We start from the raw sequence: 25,470 nt of genomic DNA on the forward strand, positions 1-25,470 counted from the left end.
CAGCTACAGCTCCGATTCCACCCCTAGCCTGGGAATCTCCATATGCCTGTGGCCCTGAAAGACCAAAAAAAAAAAAAAAAAAAAAAAAAAAAAAAAAAAAAAAAATCCTGGGTCTCCACTCGATATATATATGTAAAATTCACGTTTAATTTAACTTAAAACATCTAACACCTATAAGGAGAAACTGTGCTGTGTGCTTGTCTCCCTGCAAAGTAATTCAAAGAACTAATCTGCGCTGTGAATGTCTCGGTCTTTATTAAGATGCACATACTATAAAATTCAAGGTATTTATACGGAAAGGGAATAAAACATTAAGAAGAATTTCCTTTTTCCATTTAAACGAGGGAACACCAAAAGGCCATTTTAAGACTCTAGAAGTGCCATATAAATCTCCAAAAGAGGTTGTAATGGATTAAACAAAGGGTAACACCAACCACAAGGAAAAAAATCATTGAAACAGGCAGAAAATACACTTCCTGGCTCGGAAGCTCTTAAAAGTTCTGAGCCAGGAAACCTCCTGCACCGGGGCGGGGAATGTCTTTGGCTCGGCGGTGCCTCCCTGCTAAGTTCCCCTAAAGTTTTCCCTCCCTCGCTCCTCCATTCCCAGCCTCAGTCCCCGAACGAACGTGGGAGCCACAGGAGGATGCCAGCACAAGCACCTGAAGTTGTCAGACAGAATCAGCCTCTAATGCGTGTTTATGTTAGACGCCCCCACATCTAAAACAGGCCATATTTGCAGGCAAACCCAAGGGATTTCAAAAGACGATTTTATCATATTAATTAGGGGCCCAGCCTGTAAAAGAACAATAGTCAAATAGAGCCAAGAGCACGTTCCTTCGCTCAACGCCAATTCGCTGGCGGCGAGCAGGGCCCGCGCCGAGGCCGGGGCCGGAGCTCCAGCCCCAAAAAGGCGCGCTGCCCCTTTAAAAGGCCGCGCATCTCCGGGCCGGCCTTCCTCCCGGGGGCTCCAGCTGTGATTGACGCTGGGCGGCGAGAGGAGGCGCCTGGCGCTAACAAAAGTCCGGCCCTTGGGCGAGCGGCGCCGGGCCCTGAGTCTCTGCTCGCTCCGGGCACCCGCAACAAGTGGCCGCCGCGCCCTCCCTGGGGAAGCCGCGGGTGCGCAGGGGCGCCAGGAGGAGGCAGCGGAGCTCAGGAGCCCCGGCCACCCGCGCGGCTTAGAGCCCACCGCAGGGGGATCGGGGCGGGCGGATGGGGACCCGGCGGCGGCGACGCGGCGAGCCTCTGGGCGGCCCCGGGGCGCGGGCTCTCAGCGACGCTGCGCCCGCCGGCCCCGAACGCGGATTCTAAGGGCGGCGGCTGCCCCCGGCCCCACCCGGCGCCGTCGGGGGTGCCAGCAGGGAACAGAGCGCCCCCTCCCACCGGCGTGCAGGGGTCGCCCCCGGCCGGAGTTCGGTGCCGGAGCGTGGGGTATGCGCAGCTAACGATCCCGTCGGGCGGGCTTTCCTCTGGCGGAGCGCGCAGGCGGTGCGCCCCAGCTATGGAGTGTCCGGGGAGACGGCGGGCATGACGGCAGCAGGATGGGCGCGAACAATGGCAAACAGTACGGCAGTGAGGGTGAGTGGGCCGCCCGTCTTCACACTCCCGTTTCGCACCCCCCCTTCCCCTCGCCCTTCAGTCCGAGAAGGAAGGTTCTCGCACGCTGCCGGGGCGCACCCCCACTTGGCACCGGTCTGGGCCATCACCTTCCCCTTTGGCACTGAGTGCTTCGGCGCCCGGAGAATGCTTTCCTCCCGCGGGGGTCGCTTTAAGCAACTTCCCAGGTTGTCTTTGGGACGGCCCGAGTTGTCTATCTGCAGTGTTTCTGAACACACGTGCCTCAACTTTCCTTCTCTGGGCATCTGGGGTTTAGGACGGTGGTTTGGCGGATGGCGGAAGACGTTTTGGAAAAACAGCATAGTGAAAACTTTCTCAGGCCTTTGTGCACCGGTCCCCTGGACTCTCCTGTAGCAGGAAAAACTTCTGGAAGAAGTTAAGTTTCCATTTTCTGCTCACTGCCCCCGAGCTGACAGCTTCGTGAAACTGACCACCTAGGGGCCATGCAAGGCGAGGAGTGACGGGGGGCTTTGTCTGGGCGCTCTCCCTGCTTGAGACGGGCAAAGGACCATCTGTTACGTGGGGCTGGAAATTGCACAGAAATATTGCCTGTCAAGTGGGAACTTGGAAGTTGGGGAAACTTGAAACTCCACCTCCTCCTAAAAGGATGATGGATGTGTGGGTTGGCTTCTCCCTCGCCCCTCCTCCCCCTCTTTGCATAAAACCGTAGTGTTGTAACCCAGTTGATTAACAGCATGCCCCTGATAGGCATACAGCAAAAGCGTTTCCCACAGTTGAGAAATTGGGAAGGTTTGTCTTTAGTGAACTTGGCTGGAGGGTAGTGGAAGAGACAGGGTCGGTTTTGCAGCCCGCCCCCAGAGGACTGGCGGTCAGAAACGGGGTCCAGCGCCTGCAGACTGGTAGGAATGCAGAATGGCTACTCAGCATGTGGTGTTAGGGAAACTCCTATCATCCTGTTCAAAACTTTGAGCTTCGGCCCCCGAATGTGGCTGCCTCTCCCTCTGTTTTTGTCTGTGTTCCTTCTCAGCAGCTTTATGAAATTACAGCAGAAACCGACCCTAAAAAACCGTATCCACAAGAACCTTTTGTTTAAATCATTCTTTTCCAGAGCATCATGTTTTGAGTTCCACCTATATAGGAAATATATGTATTTCCTTCTTCCGGGCAGTTTTATGAGAGAGTTTTTTTGTGACAATTTCCCTTTAAAAAAAGAAAGAGTAGAAGGTGAAGATAGCAAACATGAATTTATGCCAAAAAAAAAAAAAAAAGATTATTGGAGAATCTTGGCCAACCCCTCCAAAAAAAAGCAGTTAATGTTTAAGAAATTTGTGGAAAACTGAAAGATTAAGCCTCCTTACTCTGAGTTTTTAAAAAGCTGTCAGGGAGTGAAGTGTGTGCTTGTCATTTCTGGGTGTGTGTACATTATGCTACTTGAACACTGGTTGAGGGGGTGGGGGATGGACACGCAAGAGGAACACGAAGTTGCTGCTCCGGGTTCTTGAACAAAACCCCTCACACTCTTCCTAATCCTCCGCAACTTGTTCTAATATCCCAGCGTTCTCGTATTGTGCAGTGTGCGGTGTATGACGACTTCCTGTCTGAACAGCAGAGTTTTCAACCCTTGGGAGAGAAAAGGAGAGACAGAGGACTAATGTTCTCCAGCTGTTATCCGTGAATGCTACCTCTGCATTTTCACTTGGGCTGAAGCGAAATTTTACTGGGATCCGATTTAGATACACTGTGGACTTTTTACAGGAAAAGCCTTTGGGGCTCAGCTGATTCAAGGCGACCAATTGGAGGCTTTGGGAGGTAACTGAGTTTTGGCTGGGGTAGGAGGCATTATGTTCAAGGATTCATCAGCTCTCTTCAAGTGCCTGGAGATTTCTCTGTGATAGGTGAAAAAGAGAGAAATAGGCCAATAAGAGCTTTTCAAAAGTCTTCCCCCGCCCCCAGTTACCCTGAACCTCGCCTAATATATGGCATTATAATATATGTGATATACAGTTGTAATAGAATATGTGTAATTGGGTATGGTCAACTTTATTACTTTGTGTTGTTGGAGTGCTGGATGGTAAAACCTATGCAAATAAGCCCTTTGGAATTTGGTGTGTTAGTGCCATCTTATCTTTAGACATTTTAATGTCAGATTTCAAAGATGGTGAAAGCAACTCCCAGACATAGTATTTCTGTTATCAAAGGAGAATGAGAATTAAGATAGTTATATAGACTTTGTGCAATTTAGGTGTGGTATATTTCAAACAAAAGGGAGAAATTAGTAATGAATGCATATCCACAGAATAGCTCAGTGAGAGATCCCGTAACTATGAAACACAGGTGTTTGTGTGTACTTTAAAAATCTGCAACTTAAGTATATTTTACTTGCTAAATATATGACATGGCATGACACCACCATGTAAACGGCCCTTAAATTTTACAAGTATTGTTGTGAATTATTCGAACTTTTAGAACTGCAGCATTTCATCTGTAACCTCACTTTCTCCTACTCCTGGGAAATATCTCTTTTATTAAAAAAAAAAAAAATTCCCAAGACTTAACCTTAGCAGGTGCAGTGGGGCAGAAGCTTTTTACTTCAGTGTCATCCCAGATCCAGTGGCTTCAGTGTCACCTGAGAGCTTGTCAGAAATGTAGCTGTGTTTTAAAACTTGAGGCAGTTCTTGTGTGGAAAGTTGAGCTTTGATTAGGGAGTTTGGAGATTTGATTCCACCTTTGATTGGTGACTTTGCTCAGTTGTCACCTAATCTTGGGGTCTTTCTTCTCTAGAGTGAGGAGAGAAATTTTTTTTTTTTCCTGGCATTATCTGTTATGAGTGCACCCTTGAGCCTGTAGCCCTCCATTTTATTTCGCTCTTATAATGCCTTAATGGACCACTTATTGGAGCCTTGGGAAGAAGGGAAATAAGTTGGGAAATAAATAATAAATAGGGAAATTAAAAGTGGTTCTTGCCCTGAAATCAGCAAATGCCCATTTCCCTTTGTCATCACCTTTATTTTCATCTCTCTCTTCCTTTCTCATTGCCACTTCTTCTCTTAACTCTATCAGTCCTGAAATCTCTGCTCTTCTCCTGAGATTAAAGGTATGTGTATATCAATATTGAGTGTTTCCAGTGTTTTGTTTTCCTCGATACTCAGTGAACATTCAGGTTAATGATTTAATTTGCAGCCTATAGGCAGACTTGGATTTTGCTCCTGGAAAAAGTTACCATACCATTCCTGATCTTTAGCTTTCTAGAAATATAAGCAGATGTCTAAATGATTAGTGTGTTCTGGTAAATTCTTTTCATGGAGGGCTGATTTTTCTCTTTATCTTCTTTCATAACGTGTAAGTAACAGCCCTTGTGTGGAAACCTGGAGAAGTCGGGGTGATTCAAAGCCGTTAGAACCATTAGCTTTGACTCCAGTTAAACCAAATAAACAAATCTCTCTGTTCAAGTAGCGGGAGAGGAGCTGCTTTTCCTGCCTTTTAAGGTTTCCAGCCTCACCCTCACTCTCTCAGTGGTTTCATTGTTATGTTTATTCTAGTCCGGCAGGGCTGAGTCGGTCGTACTTAAGCTGTTAACAGCTCCTTGAACTGGAGCTGATGAGACCCTGTGATGGGGTTTGACCTTGGTAGCTCTGCTGCTCTACCAAGTGCTCTGTCTGGGTCCCTTTTCTACATCTCCGATCTGTGCTCTTCAGATGTGAGGTGGGGGGAGTTGCCTGGGAGCAGAAGTCATCACCAATCCATCACCACGTTGGGAAATCGATCTTGAAATAATAATGGCAGGCAACATCTATTGAACACTTTCTTCATCCAAGCATGATCCTAAGCCCTTCGTTACATGGACTTATGTAATTTTCACGCTTTCCTATGTCTCCATTTTACCAATGGGGATGGTGATCATTGCCCAAGGCTCCTACAGCTCGTGTGGGTGGAATTGGGACTCAGGGCCAAGTCTGTCTAAGCCCACAGTTACTTACTCATTGATTCAACCAATACATGTTGACTTCTTATTTCCTACCATGTGCCAGGATCTCTTCTAGATTCTTGGGATACATTAGTAAAGAGATCAAGATCCTGTCCTCTCTATCTTATCTTCATGTTCAAGTGTGTTGGGAGGGAGGGGTGATGAAACAGTTCACACGCATGTGCACTCACACACACATAATGATTTAGTAAACTATGCAGTGCATTCTAAGGGGCTAACATCTCTTCATGAAAAAAAATTGTCAGATTAAGACTGATGGGAGTTGGGAGGGAGGGAGTGTTGCCATTTTAATTAGAGGAGTTACGGTAGGCCTTAAGGAGAAGTGGGCATTTAGACTGAGACTTAAAGGAAGTACGGGACTAACCCCTAAGGGTCCCTGTGGCAGGTTGACTGTAATTGTCACCCATTGTGTTATACGTAACTCTTTATCCTGGAGGCCATGCGTTCTATGCAAGTGTAACATCATCTTCTCTAAGGCAGGTGCAGAGAGGGTGCTCATTTCTATAAATCCTCAGCTGCACAGAGTCAGTCTGGCCGTTGGGCATGTTTTTTTTTGGCCTGGAGTCTTTAAATATGTTTTATCCAATAATATTCTATCATATGTTTTGGTGACTGCTTTTGTGGGAAGGGGGGCAGGGAGCCTAGGACACACGCTTCATGCTGTGACCAGTAGACGTTGCCTGACTTACTGGAGATGTGAGTACTCACCCAATGATCCTTCCAGAAGTGTTTGTAATTCTTAGATAGATGGAGGTCTTTGTCTTTTGCCTCTAATATGTAATTTCATTCTGATGAAAATCAGAAGACAAATGACACTGATTCCACTCTTTGTCTCAAATCAAAGCATTAGTATTAGTGAAGCTAACAGAATAGACCATTTTGGTCTGGCATGAAGTGTTTTCGGAGATTTGGGGAATTTTTTTTTTCATGTTTAAAACAAGAGAAAGAAAAGAGAGGTAACTTTGTTCTCCTCCTTGGGAATCAACTCAAATCAACTCACTCTGCCCTTTGAAACAGGATGAATCCCAGATTGATTTTGAGTAAGTAACTGATAAAACTTTTACCCTTAGTCCTTATCCAGTGGTTTCTCTGGAAGCTCCTTGGCTTAGCTCTTTGACTGGTAGAACCTGCTAGATATTATGCATCTTAAGATGAAATTGGGGATGCATTAAAATATGTGACAGTATCTTGAACAAAACCTAGAGCGATTTTAAATCTGAATAAGGAAGAAGGGAATAAATGAAGTTTAGAAACTTAATACTTAAAGAAAAAATGTATGAAGAGCTGTCAGGATGAAGGTTAAATTTCAGAGTGCTGAGAAAACACAAAGGTATGTAAGTTCCTAGCAGGTAGATAGATTTGACTTATTCTGAGGAAGAGCTAACTAAACGAGGAAGTGAAACAGTCCCACATGGGATGGCTTGACCAACAGTAAGGAAGCTGTGCTCATGATTTCTGCATCAGGTAAGGGGTCTACTGTTGGACTTTACACCAAGTTCCCCAGCAAACACTTTGCTGTGTGCAGTTATGTTTGCTGAAGGGTTATTATTCAATTCAAGCTTATATCGCTACCGTCTAATACATTTCTATCCTTGTAGTTGTTGAAAAGTAGCCCCCCCATACACTTTCTCTGGGTACTTCTCTCTCTCTGTGTTACATGGATGTGTTCTGTCGGCTTTATTTTTTTATTTTTTATTTTTACTTTTTTAGGCCCGCACTCACAGCATATAGAGGTTCCCAGGCTAGGGGTGGAATCAGAGCTACAGCTGCCAGCCTACCCCACAGCCACAGCAACACCAGATCCGAGCCTCGTCTGCCACCTACACCACAGTTCATGGCAATGCTGGATCCTTAACCCACTGAACGAGGCCATGGATTGAACCCACAAGCTCATGGTTACTAGTCGGATTTGTTTCCGCTGTGCTACAATGGGAACTCCCATGTCTGTCTTGAGACATTATTTGGAAATTCACCTAATTTTGTTTCCCTGTCTTCTGTGGGACATAACCTCCTGTATGAAAAGTTAGGTTTGATAAATGACGTGTCCTATTTCCAGTGCAGTAATGGATGCAGACTCTATCTATAGTGTTACTGTTCCTTTTATTATTACCCTAAAGCATGTAAATGTACTAAAATTGAAGCAAGACCCCAAATTGTGCTTATATTGAATATCTTGAATAAATGTTTAAATAAATGGTTGTTTTTTTTTTTTATTTTTTTTGGTTTTTTTTGTTTTTTGTTTTTGGCCATGCTTGTGGCATGTAGAAGTTCCCAGGCCAGGGATCTAACCTGACCCGAGCTGCTGCAGTGACAGTGCCAGATCTTTAACCCGCTGTGCTACAAGGGCACTCCTAAATGTTTTAACCTTTAAGACTTAATTGGCATCCTTGGCTAGTGACACTTGATCAGAACCTACAAACTGACCAGAGCCCCACAAAGATGGTGGCATCTTTCTCAGACTCTTAGACGTGGAGAACAGACTTGTGGTTGCCAAGGGGGAGGGGACTTAGGGAGAGATGGAGTAGGAGTTTGGGATTAGCAGATGGAAACTGTTACATACGATGGATAAACAACAAGGTCCTACTGTTTAGCACAGGGAACTACATTAGAAATCCTTACTTTTTTTTTTTTTTTTGATCTGTCTTTTCTAGGGCCGCACCACGGCATGTGGAGGTTCCCAGGCTAGGGGTCTGATCGGAGCTACAGCTGCCGGCCTACGCCACAGCCACAGCAACGCAGGATCCGAGCTGCATCTGCGACCTATACCACAGCTCACGGTAACGCCGGATCCTTAACCCATTGAGCGAGGCCAGGGATCGAACCCACAACCTCATCGTTCCTAGTCGGATTTGTTAACCACTGAGCCATGATGGGAACTCCCCAAATCCTGTAATAAACCACAATGGGGAAGAAAAGATGTCATCTTTTTCTTCCTATAGCTGCCGGCCTACACCACAGCCACAGCAACGCAGGATCTGAGCTGCATCTGCAATCTACACCACAGCTCATGGCAACACCAGATCCTTAACCACTGAGTGAGGCCAGGGATCGAACTGGCAACCTCATGGTTCCCAGTCGGATTCATTTCTGCTGCACCACAACGGGAACTTCATATACCGTCTTTTTAAGGAGCTCTGATACCCTTTTGTTCAGCATGATGTCTGCTGTGCATCAGCCAGAGTGGCAGTTCTGCCACGGGGTGATAAAGTCCATATCAGGTGAACTCTCCCAAAATGTAGATTCTTGAGGAGTTTGGTTACAGAAGCATAGACCTCTTCCTTCTACTCACTGTGTTAAATCTCTAGATAGAATAAGACTAGCTCTGGGCAAGTTCAGTGTTTACCTAAGAAGCTAGGCAGGGAGGCCAGTGGTGTCCAGAACAAGCTGACTCACAGAGGGACCCTACTTCTGCGTGTTAAATGTGAATGTAAGTGATAAGTAGGAAGCAGGCATAAGGCTAGATATATAACCATAATATCATTATTCTTCAAATAACCATACTATCCACAACTCTTCAAATAAACATAATATCCACAACTCCCCAGATTTCTAAAGGATGCACGTGTTTTCTAGCACAGCAGCAGTAACAACAAAATAGGTAAATTGAAGCCGGAGTAGCTTACACTCTTGGGAGAAACTGAATATTTTGTTAGGAGACTTTTCCCTAATTGTTCCTGAAAATCTTCTTGTTCCATTTCTCTTATGATGTTCCATTTCTCTTAATCCATGGAAAGTGATTTCTCTTAATCCACGGAAAGTGACTCCTATGGGATCTGGAAGTGAGGACTTCAGGGGGCTTTGAAGAAGGGGTAGAAGCACCCGACGAGCCTGGTCCTCAGCACCCCTGGGAGCAGAGGCTTTTCAAATGTGCTCGTTCATACCTCAAAGACACACAACTTTCAGACTTCTGGCATGAACCATCATGAAGCATTTCTGAATTTTCCTGAGTAATGACATCGAAACACATGGTCACTGTTCTCCCTGTTCCCTGGGTGAAGACTGTGTAGAGCTGTAAATCTTTATTCGGTTGTGCATTAGATGTGCTCATTCTATCAATTCCTATTTAACTTCCAAACCAATAACAAAATGAAAAACAGTTGCTAACACTGCACGAACTCATAATTGTAACTTTAGAAGCCTTGAGCAATGTGTAGAAATGTTATTAAAACATTTTTTTTTTTTTGTTTGCTACCCTTTCTGTGGTAAATTCCTGTGCTGCATTTTCCAAGCAGATGTAACAGTGGAAAGAGAGTCAAAATTTCTGCAGGAAAAATTGCAGGAATTTTTCTTCTGCTTGTGGATTGACCTTCTGGCTGCGAGTCACCCACTTTTTGGCAAGGTGGAGAAGTCAGGAAAAGGCTACTTGTCTGTGCAGTTGAACCTTTGACCCGATGGAGTACGCGAGTCAAATCATAGGAGCACCTGGGTTAAGTCCAAGTCTAAGGTCAGGTCTTATGCCATCCAGCTGTTGGAGGTGACTCAGACTCCAGGGGGAGGAAGAGCAGGTATGCCACTGAGGGTGGAGGGGAAGAAACAGAAGGAGGAGAGGGAAGAAGAGACAGAGAATGTTAAGGCATCAGCTGCCCTTTATTGCAAAGAACGGAATCACTGTTGTATGCAGTGCTTGCTCGCGCGCGCTCTCTCTCTTGTTCTTTCTTTTAATGGCTTGACTCTCAGAACAAAAACGATTACTAACAGATATTTGGTAGGCTTGGCCATTGCCAAGTTTATTGGATTTTCAGTCATTTCAGTAATAGTAACAATTACTGAACAGTAGTAGGTGCCACTCCGCCCTCCGAGCACGATATACATACTCGTTTCTGTAGCTCACACAGACAGGGAGGCAAACTGGGACCATCACATTTTACAGTTGGCTAACACAGAAGCTTCAAGGTGGGCTGCCTTGTTGCCCAGGGTACTTGCCTTGTTGCCCAGTCCCGCCCCGAAATCCCTGCGCCTGTGCCCCTGACCCCCTCCTGCCCCTCATGTCGGTGGCAGCCAGAATCTTTGCCGGTCTTTGTTTTGTTTGTTTCAAAGGACTGCAGTGATTGTGAAGTAGCTCTTAAAACATGAAAGTGACAGTTTTATGGATGAGGTGAGCAAAAGTGAGTGACATCTTTGACAGGAAACTTTGGACTCACTTTACCTGGCTCTCCGAAGGACCAATTAACTGCTCATTAGGCAACAATCTGCTGACAAATTGGCAGGCTAACGGGTGTCTCTGAGAATGGCAGCAGCAGCAGCAGCAGCAGCAGCAGCAGCAGCAGCAGCAGCAGCAGCTGCTGCGTGTCAAATCATTAGCATATTCTTTAGCATTTCCAGAACCCCAAGTAAAGCTGAGAGGCTGTCCCTCCCTCTCCCCAGAGCACTGGGAACTTTCAGAATCTTGGTGCTGGGGTAGCCTGTTACCTAGGGTGGCCACCTGCTCACAAACACAAGCTAACAGAGCACTGAAAGAGGTGCACAGTCAACCTTCCTCCCTAAATAGTTTACACGTTATATTTTGTATTCTCCTGGTTTCAAAAGTACAGATTTGAAAGAGCCATTCATATGGAGAATTATTCCAATATGTATTTGAGAATTTGCCTTTCTCTTTTGCCAGCCCTTCGGAGACCTCTCCACGAGCATGCTGATGACATTGCTTTTTGCAAACTCTAAAGCATTTCAGAAATTAATCTTGATTCTCCTCATGTGTTCTGTGGGAGGGGTGTCCCTAATGACCCCCAGTTTATAGATGAGGAAACTGAGGCCTTGGTAGGTTAAATGACTTGCCTTGGGAGTTCCTGTTGTGGCACAACAGAAACGAATCTGAGTAGTATCCGTGAAGATGCAGGTTTGATCCCTGGCCTTGTTCATTGGGTTAAGGATCTGGGGTTGACGTGAGGCGTGGCGTAGGTCACAGACACGTCTTGGATTCTGCATTGCTGTGGGTGTGGTGTAGGCTGGCAGCTGTAGCTCTGAGTTGACCCTCCTAGCCTGGGAACTTCCATATGCTGAGAGTGTTGTCCTTAAAAAAAAAAAAAAAAAAAAAGACTTGCCTTGATTTTTACAGTCAAGAATAGATGATTTCATTCTGACTCTAAAATTAGTACACTTTCCATTATAATATCATGATCCTTAAATGCTATAAGAAAAACAAGAATATAATCATGCTAGGTTATTATCACTGGGCATCCTTGACAACATTTTAAATTGCTTGCACCCCAGGGTGAAAGTGGGGCTCTGCAAGCCCCATCTCTTAATTGCTTTTGGGGCTTTAGTAAGAAGCAGAGAAACCTGCTTCCTATTGGTCATCTCAGATGAAGAAACCGCCACAGCTCAGGGAGCAGCCTCGCCCTGTAAGATTATTACAATGAGAATGCAGAGTGAATTACTAGATAAATGTTCAGGGCAGGATGACTTTCCTCCTTAGGGTGCACTTGCTAGCTGATAAAACTCAGCTGGGTCTGTAAGGGGTCTTTCCCTCTGGAAACGTCTGCTCCTGATGCTTAGAGACAGTTGTGCTGCTTCTGGGGAGATCAGAGAATCAACTCTAAATTGGGGGACGCATAGCATCACGCAGTCCTGCTTCTCTGCTGTCTCCTGGCCTCCTGTGCTGTTGACGAACCATGATGTTCAGGTCCTGGAGTAGCCCTTCAGGATGAGTTGATGCCAGAGGTCACTGAGATCACTGACGTTGTGACAGAAATCCACCCCACCATCTAGTCTTTAATCGCTTTGCTTTCCACTTCTTATCCTCTGGTTTAATCTCTTGCTCTCTCTCTCTCTCTCTCTCTCTCTCTCTTTTTTTTCCCATTGCTTATTCCTTTGTATCTATTTATTGTTCATTCTAAGATAGGTTCACCCTGATGTGACTATAACCCTGCTCACATATGAGGTCCTTGAAATATTTTATGTTAAGCAAATCCATGAGGATGAACCTGTAGCCATGATCTTTATTGGATCTAAAAAAGCCTATGAAAACCCTATCATATTTTCAGTGAACTTTTCATAGATTCCAACATTTTACTCTAAAAAATTTCTCTGGACATGTTTTCTTCTGAGGATATTCTAACTTGGACTTTTATTTTGACCAACGTGGTCCATCTTCTAGATGAAAATAGCTTAGCTTGTATGCTTAAGGAAAAAATGAAATGTATATATATATATATATATATTTTAGCATTGCTGAAAACAATTGCAGAAGACTTTTCAACTTCACTGATTTATAGCACTGGTGATCTAACTGTTTTATGTTAGTACTGAGTAGAATGATACTGCCTGTTTTTTACTCCAAATTATATGTTTTGGTAATAATTTGTTTCAACTGATTTAGAAACAGGGTTTATATGATAATTTAAGTAGATCAATCTAGAAAACATTTAAAAATTGATTTTTAAATTGTTAAATGATTCCTTTGGCTCTGTTCTCTTTTCTGGATTAAAGGGTTATAAGATTATGAATCCTTTTAAGTGTATATATTGATCTACTTTATGCTGGGGGCTTTGCATCTTTATTTTTCTCCTTTTTATTATACAAAATATGAAAATTATTAGATGTGTCTGGTATGATTAGAATGGTTTCTGGTAGGTCTTTCCCTTCTTGCTGCCCTCCTTACTAAAAGTAGAAGTGATATAATCAGTTTCGGAAAAAAAAATTATTGAACTACAGTGTGTGTGTATGTGTACAGATACCCAAGACTGTATTTAAATAACACTTTTCTGTAAATGAAGTAAAATCCGTTATTCTGTACATCTACGCTTTTGTAAATGGCGAGAAATACATAACCTGTAAGAAATTTGAGAAACGCAAATAAAATTAAAGTGTCTTTTATTTTTTCAATAATACAGTATCTGTTAGAGAAACAGCGTTAGACAAATAGTCATTGTAAGAATCAAAATAAAGAGCCAGGAGTTACTGCTGTGGTACAGAGGGTTAGGAATCTGACTTCAGTGGCTCAGGTCATTGACGGTGTGTGGGTTCGATCTCTTGCCCAGCGAAGTGGGTTAAAGCTGCGTTGCCGCAACTGCGACTTGGATTTGATCCCTGGCCCAGGGACTTCCATATGTCGTGGGTGTGGCCATAAAAAAAATAAACAAAGAAGCAAATAGTCCAACACATGGGCTTTCTGAGATGGAACTTGGGATAGAAGTGTTTGTACTTTATGAACAAAGGACTTGAAATGGCTCTGTGACATGATGGCCACTCAGAACTGTATGTTTTACTTTGTTTGTTTACTTGAGTGTGTGTTCAGCTCAGATGAATGGTTATAATCTCTCATTATAAAGTGGGACTTTACTCTCATTAAAAGTGGGACTTTTACTCTGCAAGACCCCGAGCCTGGTTGACCTCTGTTTTGAAGTGCTAGAGTGTAAATTTAGATTCATAGGCAACATTCATAGGGTCATTTTTTTTTTTTTTTTGTCTTTTGGTTTTTGAGTTTAAAGATCAACAGCTGCTCTGTTGGTTGGAAAGATTTATGTAACCCCATTTGGACAATGTATATTGTGAAGACTACTAGGAAAATAAATTTCAAGACCTGACATTTTTGTCCTGAACAGCTTGCTCTTCACATTTTATTTTGCATCCGCTTTGCTGACTTAATTATAGTTTAATAATTTTCTCTATTTTCCATCTCTCCCAAAGACCTCTCCTGTTGATCACCCTGTGAGCTTGTTTCGAGAGACAGTATTTCCTCAGGGAGTCTTTCTGCGTTCCTGAAGCCATAACAACATGAACTGAGCAATAAAAAGCCAATTCCCTCCCCTTGGTTGTGCTTCAAATAGTCATTTCTTTGATACGGGCTAATAAAAACAGGAAAAGGATCATTTTTAAATGCTTTGGTTGGGGTTACTTTACTTCCAATAAGGAAAATTGCCTCGCAAGAGGGAGCATGAGTAATAAAGATACAACTAACTGAATAATTGTTTTCAGTCTAATGTCACAATCTCCAAGCTGCTGCCTGCAAATCTAATTTAATCTTGAAATTGCAGTGTGTCCACTGTGGTGTGTAGATTTGAATTTGCTGCTGCTGATCATGTCTTTCTCAGTTACCGAAGATGAATTTCAAATGCTACTGGAAAGTTTTGAGATGTGTGGGTGTGTTTTTGGTTTTTTTTTTTTTGTTGTTGTTGTTGTTGTTTTTTTCTTTCAGAATATTTGTAAGCCTTGAGATAGGTAATGGAAGGGATTTGAGGGTAGACCAGGAACAAAATGTGTGATAGAATCTTGGATATTTTCATGGTGAAAGTGACCACAGATCGCCTGACCCTGAGAGGGATTGAGGCACAAAGAAATGCAGCCGTTTGGTCAAGGTCATTCAGAGTCCAGCTGTTTCTTTTTAGTCCGTTTCTTTCTTACTCACCATGCTTCACACCCATTTTTTTCCCCTTAGTTTGGGAAGATTTGAGGTGAATGTAGTGGCTGTTTTCCTTCTTTGTGCTTTAGCCTGTCCAGAACTGGTTCTCTCATATCCTCACCTGCATTAATGGAGTTTCAGCTGTTAATGGCTCTCAGCCCAGTTCTTCTCCAGAAATTACTCTCACCCAAAGCAAGGGAGCAGCCCCCATCCAGTGACTTTTTTAGGCAGGGGTACCATTTGGGGAATCTCTGAAGGGCCATTTTGGATCCTGAACTTCCCGTGGAATTGGCTCAGTCCTGTGTTACAACTTCATCGGAGACCAGTCCCTGTCTCTGTCCAATCTGTCTTCTGCTTTGCCTTTTCTAAGTGATCCATGGGGTACTTCCCGATAAACCACCTGCACTTCAAATCGTATCAGAGATTGTTTACTAGGGACCCCAATATAAAAACAACAGAAAGGCAGGATGCTATCCTGGCTGTGGTTAAGGGCAGGATACCACTGCTGGGAAAGTATCTTCTTTCTGGGATCCTGGCTGTTTTTAAAAGGGAGGCTTCAGCTGATGATTAAGAGATATGAACTTTTTTTTTTTGCTTGGGGACCTAGTCTAATCCTTTCACTGTATAGATTAGGAAATCAAGCCCCATGAGCTAATGTGACTTGATCAATGGTATGTAGATAGTTGGCCAAAGAGCAAAAACAGGCTTATAGTTCCAGGTGCTCTTTTTGAAGAGCCGTATTGGAGTTTGTTCAGAGTTGCTTTGGTGCTATAACTCAGAACTGACTGCAGATGGATCTAGAGACCATTTATCTGTCTGATCCATTTGTTCAACTCTGGCACTGAAGTCAGACATCTCAATAATTTCTCCGTGGTTCTATTTTGCGGATTGTCTTTGAAGAGTGATCTTTGAAGCTCACCATGGTTGGTAGTTGAATAGTGAAGAAGAAATGGTGAAGTAGAAACAGATGGTCATAGTTATTGTTGCCTGAAATCAGCATTTTCTGTTACTGGCTATTAAGAGAATTGGGAAATTGGCAAGGCTTATTACATGATAGGCCAGTGGCAAGTGCAGACTCATTAGATAGATGAAACATGCAGAAGTGGGTTGAAAGAATCATGAGCAAAATGAAAAATGACTACAAATTAATATTTAGTCTCCTGATTATCCTAAATAGTTTATTAGTCATTTTATTATGCTCAAATAATGTTCCGTTGAGATTTTCAAATGATTATAAGCTCAGAGTCACTATGATCCTGAGAAATTTGGAAGTAATTGAAAAAAAATTATTAGTTTGTTATTATCACTACTATAAGGATCCAGATTTTATATTGTTTCCCGGGCATAATTAACCAGCTACTCTTTTAGAAAATATTCTTTGACTCCCATTGTCTGTAAATTAAGTAGAAATTCATTTTATTTAGTACTCAAGGCCCTATGTGTGTTTAGATTCTGCCTCTAGCTTTCTCTTAGGCAGCTCTTCTGTTTGTGCTTTATACTCTGGCCAAACTAGGAACCTCAGTGGTCCCCAAATACATCCTTTATTTTCCTATATTTGAGACTTTTTGTCATGCTGTTTTTTGTTTTATCTTGGGCTCTTCTTTCCATTTGATTACCCTTCAAGTGCAGCTCAGTTCAATTCAGTGTTAACTATTTAAAATCAAATTTTCTTTGATTTCCCTCTGATTATATGCTTAACCCCTTTGAGGAAATATGTCAGGTGCTCTCAACTGGATTTGCTTTCTTCTCTCTGCTCCACTGTGGCATTTTATTTGTATGGATACATTTTTTATGTCCTCCTTTGCATTTAGCTCCTTATGTCTCTCTAATCCAATAACTCTACCAGAATCTGTGCTAGGTATTGAGGGGTTAAAAATATATGCCATTGTTCTTGATTTAGGGGCTTACAGTCTAGTGGGTGGAATAGAATAGAGTACTAAGAGAGCCATGGGTGGCAAAACTAAAGCATGCCATGGGGAATAGACCTGGCCATGGTAAGCTCTGGCTGGGAATGTTCTTAAGGACTTCTTATCTGAGATGACTTTGAGCTGGGTCTGGAAAAAGGAGTAAGGGCTTGCCAGGCTTGGCTGTTAAAGAGGGAATAAAAGAAGGTCAGACAAGGAGGTAGGAACCAGTGGTCCGCTATGAGGGGAGGAGGGCATGTTTTGAGTTGAGCCTCACACCTGGAGAGGAAGGCACGGGGGCATGATTATGAAAGCGGCGTGAAGCCTGGTGGATGGCAGAAAGGGGTACCAGTAGTGGATGCTTAGCAAAGGCAGCCAGCCTTCGACAGATTTAGAGAGATTGCTGGAGGGTGTGTGGAGTACTCTTCTCTACTCCTGTGAAGGCAGCACCATTACTGTGACTCCTGGCTTGGAGTGTTTACTTGGTAAATTTGGGAGGGATGAAGTTGACACCTGAGCTCCATTCTGTTTTCCCCACAGGAAGGAGTTGCACCCTGGGGGAGGCTCTCTGCCCCCAGGTAGACGGCTTTGGTCTCATGTTTGCCAGCACTTGGATTCAGTATTAGCCACTTGGCTGTAGCCCTAAAGCTACAACCTCTGAATGAGAGTTCTCAGAATAAAGGAGCCATTTTCCTCTCTACCGACCACTCCTCTTTCAATTTTTTCCTCAGTCTGTTTTGCATCTGACTGGGAGAGAGGGGTGCTGCTGCCTGAGCCCCATTAAGACCCCACCACCAGCGTGTGCAGGAGGGAGGAAGAATGGCTAAGTGAGGGCAGGTAAACACTTGAATTAGGGCGGGGTAAACACTTGAATGACTGAAGAAGAGGCTGTGGGTTTCAGCAATGGAAAGAAGATAAAAGGATGTGGTGACTCATTGGCTGAAGGGGATGAGTGAGATAGAAGATAGTAGAAAGACCCTGCCTTATGGATTGGGTGGTTGGGGGTCCCATGAGCCCATAGACCTTGATATTCTGAGGGACTTGAGTTTCCTTGAGTTGGTTCTCGAAGCCAGGACCATTCATCTGGTCTTTGAGTTCTCCTTTTGTCATCACCACCCAGGATCTGAAGAATTTTTCAGAGACTCATACACTCGGGCATTTGCTCATCTCAGTTGTTCAATTCCTTTATTCATTCATTTAGCCAGTAGACATCTCTTAATCTCCTTCTATCTGTCAGCACCTGGCTTGGCCTGTCTGGGAGATATAGGGGTGAATAAAACATTCAGTCACCCTCGGGGAACTCGGGGTCTGGAGAGGAAGCCAGGAGAGCATGCAGTAGGGGTTACTGGTTAAGCAGCTTTGGGGCCAAAGTTAGAAGCTGGATCCTTCTACTTGCAGGATAGGTGACCTCGTTAGAGCCTGATTTTTGAGGGAGCTAAGTTGGTGTCTTCCTCAAACGGTATTTCACACTATTTCTCGATACCGCTGATTTGGCCCAGTAAACGGGTGGACTGGCTTTGACTAAATTCTGTTGGAGGGTTAGAAAATTGCAAAAAGAAAGAGTTGCTTTTGGAATTCATTTTTAAAACAGGAAATTCCTGTCTATAGCTTGAAGAAGTTGTCACAGGAGCAGCATACGTTATGCTCTATTTATCCCTCTTTTGGAGGATCCCTTTAGATCAGCACTTGATGGAGGGGACTTAGAATGTGGTTTAGTTTTTGGTGAGGTTTTCATTTTTGAGTTCTAATTGCGTGAAGGATTTGAAAAAGGGTTGAACTCTTTTTTTTTTTTTTTTTTTTTTTTTTGTCTTTTGTCTTTTTGTTGTTGTTGTTGTTGCTGTTTCTTGGGCCGCTCCTGCGGCATATGGAGGTTCCCAGGCTGGGGGTCGAATCGGAGCTGTAGCCACCGGCCTACACCAGAGCCACAGCAACGTGGGATCCAAGCCGCGTCTGCAACCTACACCACAGCTCACGGCAACGCCGGATCGTTAACCCACTGAGCAAGGGCAGGGACCGAACCCGCAACCTCATGGTTCCTAGTCGGATTCGTTAACCACTGCGCCACGACGGGAACTCCTGAACTCTTTTTTTATAAGAAAATTATTGCAAAGCTGGACATTCTTATGAAGTAGAGGAGTCTTGGAGTCTTTGGGTGATTTGAAGACAGACCTGGTTTTAATAGGGAGTAACATTCTGATTTGTAGTTTTCTCTGCCATTTCATATATTAGTGGACATGTTAATGGTTCTGAAATGGGTGGGGAAAAACTCATTGTTTCAAGAGTCCTCAATTCAATGTAAGATAGCCATTTGTACACATAAATTTGTGTGTGTGTGTGTGTGTGTGTGTGTGTGTGTGTATGTATGTGCACTTTATTGTTGTTATTTTAAAAGTCACAAGATCAAATTTATATGCTTGGTACCAGATTCTGGCACGTTTATTTGCTGTACTTTAGTTTGTCTACCAATGTCCTATCCTACAGAAATTGAAAAAGACAGCAGGATTAGACTGAAGGTGGTACCTAGGTAGTAATATTTGCTTTATTTAAAATTAATGTTATTTAACCAAGAATAAAAAAAATGCCTCAGTTTTGTTCTAAAAGCTTTTTTTCTTTTTTTCCTTTCTGTAAATGAAGAGCAAAGCCGGATGCATCTGTAAGGAATATAAGAAATACAATGAAAATTAAAGTATCATTTGTTTCTTTAATAAAATGGTATCTGCCTTATAAAGGGGTGTGAGGTACACTGTTTTCTGGTCAGAGCACCCTGAGTTTTCTAAAGCTGATGGGACTCTGGGGATGGCATAGTCCCAGGCACTCTTTTGAAGATCAGCAAGAAGCTCAGATACTAAATGTTGGAAAAGACTCACTCAAGATCCTGTATCAGGTGTATCAGTGACGGTGGTGGCGAAGAGCGTGACTTGGATGCCAGATTAATGGCTTTCACATGGCTCTTCAGTGACTAGCCCTGTGATCTTGTGCACGTTACTTCACCTCTCTGTGCCTCAGTTTCTGCATCTACCAGATGCAGTCGATAGCTGTTCTTCCCTCTAAGAGTTGTCAGGAAGTGGATTGAATTAGCAGATTTATTGTTATAGTTCCTGGCACATAACAAATGCTCATTTCTGATTTGCTGTAATCTGCATGTCATCTCACCTGAGGTACCTTGAGGATGCTGCTCTCTGGAATGCAGAATGTCTGACTTGAAGTTTTCCCAGAGTTATAATAAAATTTGCCACAGTGACTTTAGGGTAACATTTGCCACAGTGACTTTTAGATGAAGAGGCAGAATGGGCAGTGGGGGGACAGTAGTGCTTAGAGTCAATTAAATTGGATGAAAGATTATTATCATTATTATTATTTAACTACCTTAGGCATGGTTGCAATTAGAAGCTGCGTGTCCTAGTCTGGCGCCCTGGTCCGTTCGTCTACATTGTATTATTCTACATTGTACGTCTGGGTAATATTTATAAACTACAATTTTAGACACTTTCACTCTGGGAAATAACATTTTCAGCTGTTTATTCTGAGCCCACAGAGTCTACTCCTCTTTGTCATTTGATTTAAAATTATTGCAGCACTGAAGTTTTGTAGTTCCACGTACGGAGGGATAACTGGGAGTGATGTTCTTATCTTATTGGACAAAAGAGGATAATGCAGCACCCTGGTTCCTATGTAAGAGTGAGCTTCCTCTCTCTCTGCATGTGTTTGCAGGCTCAGAGGTGGTTGGATTGTATGTATTTTCCTCTGTTATTGCTTTGTGTTTGGATATGTTAGCTCTTTAAACAATGATACATTTCTTTGTACCAATCTCAGATTTGGATTCAGCTTTTAATAGTATTTAGAAAATACTACTTTCATTGCTATTCAAGTTCACCCAACAATGGAGGCTAGAGTGTTCCTTTCAGATTAATAATCAACTCACTCTGAGGCCAAAACTATGTACATTTTCTATGTGTCTATACAAACCCCTCACAAGAGTGCCTAAAGGAAGGCTTTTGTGAATACCTTTAAGACTTGGGGCCAGTCTCTTCTGTGTGTTTTGTCCTTTCATTGCTACTTGATTATTTGTCCTGCTCTAGGACAACTTACCTTCTCTCCCCCTCCCTGCCCCTTCCCCTGTCTCATCCATGGATCCCCCTTCTCTCTTCCCCTCCTCCCCCCTGCCTTCCCCATCTTGTCTCAGCACCCTCCCTTCATTTCTGTCTCTATCCAAAGTTTATATTTGACTGTTGTCTCTGGGCAATCTGCCCAGTTTGGTTTATTTGTTTCTCATAATTGTATTCAGAACCTCAGCTACATGTTTCAGATGGATGCTTCACATGGCATCTGTCTCCTTTATTACACAAGTATTTTCTTGGAGTTTCCGAGTGTTTTGCAGTATAAACGAAAACGTGACCCCTCCAGAGTGGAGTTGTACAAAATGAGTATCCGAATCAATCAGAAGATGTTCCAGATAGCTTTTAAATTACGTTTTACTATCCCAGGTTTCAGAGTAATGGAATAAAGATAGTAGCTTATTGGTGAGCCTGATTGTTGCTAACTGCTTTGCATTCATCTCTCTAACGAAAATAATCTGCTGAATTTAGTTTTATGGAAGATAAATGTATTGATGATAGTGTAAAAGAATCCCAAGTGTTCTTCAGGTTGAAATATAAGCTGGTGTCAGCTTGAAAAGGACAACTCTAAATGCTTCACACTTTAGTCTTAGCCCAATGTCTAATTCTACTTTGAGAAAACTGTGGTTTGAGACCTTCTGTTGCTCTGTAACATTTTAGCAAAAGCTCAGCTTTAAAATATGGGTCTTTCTATGATGATAATGGGTCTTCCTAATTGTTGTACATTCACAATTTCATATGTTCCAGATACTCTGTTGTCCAATAAAGTAATAACTGGCAACTACAGGTAAATAAAATTATAAACGCAGTTTTCCAGGCTCACTAGCCACATTTCAAGGGCATAGTCTCCCCATGTGGCAACCGTATTGGGCAGTGCAGGTAGGGAATAGTTCCATCACTGGGCAAGTCCTATTGGACAGTGCTGTTACAGAGGATTTAAGTTAAGGTAAGTGGGACTAACAGGTTGATTTCACTGAGTTTATTAGTTTGGGTAAAACCAAGCTGCTTTAACAAGAGATTACAAAAATACAGTAAATGAAAGAATTTTAAAAAGTTATATAGTATCCAAGAGGTGAGGAATCCGGATGGCATGGGAAAAGTTACACCAGGCTGTGGTTCCTTCCATCTCTTTGACCCATCAGTCTCATGATGTTATCTGCACCTCTGAGTTCCAGTTTACAGGAAGAACACAAAGAACTCTGGGGAGGATGCATTCTTAGGTTGAAAATGAACCAGACATTGTAGCATCACTTCTGCCCTATTATAGACGTGTCCTGTTAATCCACATGGAGCCACACACTGACACCTCACTGCAAGTGAGGCTTGGCAATGTGGCCTTTAGCTTGGTGGCATGTGACCAGCTTAAAATATTATTGTGGAGATGGAGGAAAGAGAGTGGACATGGGGGCAGAGTCAGCAGTTTTTACCGTAGGAGCTAATGCTCAGTGTAAAGATAGGATATTCAAGGTCATTGTTCATTTACCATCGTAAATTTGGGTGTTAGGGGAGATGATAAGTGGATTTAATTTAGATGATGCCTGACTCTCAGAGTTTACTGTGTCACCATTTAAGCAAATACGGACATAAAACTCCAGTAAGCTCAAGTAGAATGTGTTGTTCTCAGCTGGTGTTGTTCTCCCATCCACAGAGTCACCTGAGTGTGTGGAGGGACTGTGTCTGGATTCTCATGGGGAGCCATAGAGCTGTGACTCCCGGCTTGGTGGGTTTGGGGATTTGGAAGTCATGAACATTCTTGCTACTCTAAGTAAAAGGCTTGACTAAGGCAATGAAGTCTTCTTTAAAGGGATGGATTATACAGTCCATTAGTGTGAGTAAATGATGCTTCCTTCTCGGGAGTTGGGAGGGCTCATTTCTATAATGAACCAATAGAAGCTGAAGAAGGCATTCCTTTCAAATTAGGGGAATTCTATTTTACTTTCCTTTTTCTCTTGTGGAATCAAAATGGGAACGGTCTTTGTACGTCTGTGTGATTTCTCCCCTACTTGCTGCTGATAACCCTTCCCTCTCTTAACCCAAATATGGTAGGAATATAAAGTTATTAGAATGTTCTTTGGAGCAGTGATGTTATTATCAGTTTGGGCTTGGAGAAGTAACTTGTGCAATTGCATTCATTGCTGTGGGTCAGTAAATTGCCTCTTTTTCTTATAATAACCAACATGTTGAATTTGATCTCAGATGGTGTGTTAGACTCCATTTTATCTGTTTATCACAGGAGATGAAGTTAAAATATCGGTCCCCTTCCACTTTCCTACATTAATCTTTCTACACCTAATTGTACATTGTAACTTATGTCCTGCCCCATGGGTAAAGGACGAGAGTGGCCTTAAGCTTTTGGAAAGAGAAGGTATCTGGATGAGATGTTTGGTGGACCCCAGTTCCCAGAGCCTGTAACATTTGTTGTCTGTCTCCCTAGGTTTAAAATTTGAGAGAGTCACGGATTTCCGACAGTGTTCATCTCTCCACAGAAACCTCTCTCTCTAACATTTCTCTATCATCTCGTAGTTTGATTCCTGGCTCTGCTACTTAATGAGCTCTGTGACCCTCAGCTAGAGAAACAACCTCCCTGTGTCTCCGCTTCCTGTCTTTAAAATGGGCAGTGGTGAGATTTTTTTAAATGAGTTACACATTCCTGAAGTGAATTGGATGTTCCCAGCGCATTGTAAGCACTCTGTCAGTGGTGGCTCTTCTATGTATTTACTTAATTTGGGTGCATCTTTGTGTAGAAAAGTAGAGAAACTGTCCATCTTGGAAAATGAACTCTTGAGAAGACACCTGCCTTCAAACTTTTAAATTTTATGTATAGTTTACTAGTGGCTGAATTTAACCTCATCCATTTTTAAGAATCCATAGTACTGGGAATTGTGTCTAGTCACTTAGGGAGCATGATAATGTGAGGAAAAAAATCTATACATGCATGGGTAACTGGGTCACCTTGCTGTACAGTAGAAAATTGATAGAACACTGTAAACCACCTATCATGGAAAAAATAAAAATCATTAAAAAAAAAAAAGAATCCATAGCAATGCTTTCTTTTTATCATGGTACTTTTAGAATGAGACCTCACCTTCTCTAGAATGTTCCAGCCATACTTTTTCCTTTTGCAAGTGGGGTCATTGAAGCTCGTGAAGTGCAGTCACTCAGGCACAGGGACAGAGTTAAGCTGAGTTGTTCCTTAGTCCAGTTATCTTGCTTCCTGCAGAGTGTGTGTGTTTGTGTGTGTGTGCGTGTGCGCGCGCGCGTGTGCGCGCATACTCATGTGTTTACATACCTGGATATACATCCTTACATATCTGTAGCCAGAGGCTCTATTGTATGAGAGAAGGAACGGAGAATAGGGATCAGCATAGGCATAGATCTAAGAGGAAGTCCACACAATGTGATGAGAAGGGACTTTTGAACAGTTTTGAATTTTGCCCTTCTGGATCCCCTGTTAAAGATTCTAGCCAGCCCATCAGCCTCTGCCTGACTCAACTCTGGAAGCAAACAGTCTCCTCCCTACAAAGTTTTGCACAAGGTCATTTGAAATAAAGGAAAGCATTAGAACATATATGCCTCCTGCTGTGTTGGAGCCAGAATGCTTATATTTGGGGTTTTGTAGCATTGAGGACACCCACATTTGCACAAACACAGTGATCAGTTCTGAGCATGAAGTCACCCACCAAAAAGTCAAGTACGTTCTGTGGGCCTGTTGGCAATGAAGTGGAAGTGCTGAAAGAAAGGAGGAGGATGAATGAGGTCATCTGCAGTGGGTGCGGTGAAGCAGGGACTTCTGCTAGGGGAACCTGCGTTTGGAGTTGCCTTGTAAAGTCAAAGGGACTTTGGCTTGGCAGGGAAGATGGGCAGCATTTCCTGCCAGTAGGCCAGTATGTGCAATGGGCATGGCATTTGGGAGTGAGATGCAGTAGGGAATGGTGGGCAGGGTTGGTGGGCGGGAGTGGAGGTCCTGGGCAAGGAGTGCCCAAGAGGAGTTTACAGAGATCACCTAGTTTACTTATTAGCAAAAACCCTCCTGAGGTTTCTGTTGTATCAGCTCATTCGCTCACACCTTGGCTGGGGAGAAAAGCAGCATGCCTGTTTGTGGGAACAAGAATTCCAAAGGCATCTTTTGGTTGCCCTTAAAGTTTTGGTTAACATCCAGTCCTGGAAGGAGTGATCAAGAAGCCATTTAATCAGTGTAAAGCAATGAGTATCTCATGTCAGAATCTCAAAACAATTAGAGCCTCTTTATTCAAAACAGACCTGGGCTGCTCAGAGGAACAGGGCAAGAGCTTGCTGTTCCACTAGAGGGAAGCCTGCTTAAAAAAACACAGCATTCACAGATGGAGGAGGAACATTCCTGCATGAAATCAAACTTGAACCAAATGAAGAGACTATGAGCATGGCATCATCGGCAATGAGAAAGTTCATAATCACATTTAGGCTGAGAGAGTTATGGGGTGTAAACATGTATATTCCACCTAGACTGCCCTGGCTACTTGCTTTCTGGTGCCTGTTACGATTGTCTATGCCAAGGAAGGATTGTAGCCTTCCTCG

The 25,470-nt window shown here is 43.2% G+C and overlaps 1 protein-coding gene across 3 annotated transcripts in view; it reads left to right on the top strand.

The window, feature by feature from the left end:
- The first annotated feature begins 1,009 nt into the window (after nucleotides 1–1,009).
- The window catches only part of FBXL7 (F-box and leucine rich repeat protein 7), a 408,940-nt gene continuing 384,479 nt past the window's right edge, over nucleotides 1,010–25,470 (top strand). For 2 of the 3 annotated variants that reach the window (XR_014830807.1, XM_003133850.7), the window contains exon 1: nucleotides 1,010–1,575. Coding sequence is in view for 1 of the 3 variants with exons in the window: in XM_003133850.7 (XP_003133898.5) it covers nucleotides 1,539–1,575 (37 nt within the window). In the remaining 2 variants the exon portion in view is untranslated. The remainder of the gene's footprint in view (nucleotides 1,576–25,470) is intronic. The other variant, XM_085001736.1, reaches the window with a different exon arrangement.

This window comes from Sus scrofa, chromosome 16 (assembly GCF_054392235.1).
Source record: "Sus scrofa isolate SSC_HxYL_T2T_F1_AM1 chromosome 16, Sscrofa_HxYL_maternal_Yorkshire_Landrace_v2.0, whole genome shotgun sequence".
In the NCBI taxonomy this organism is placed as follows: Eukaryota; Metazoa; Chordata; class Mammalia; order Artiodactyla; family Suidae; genus Sus; species Sus scrofa.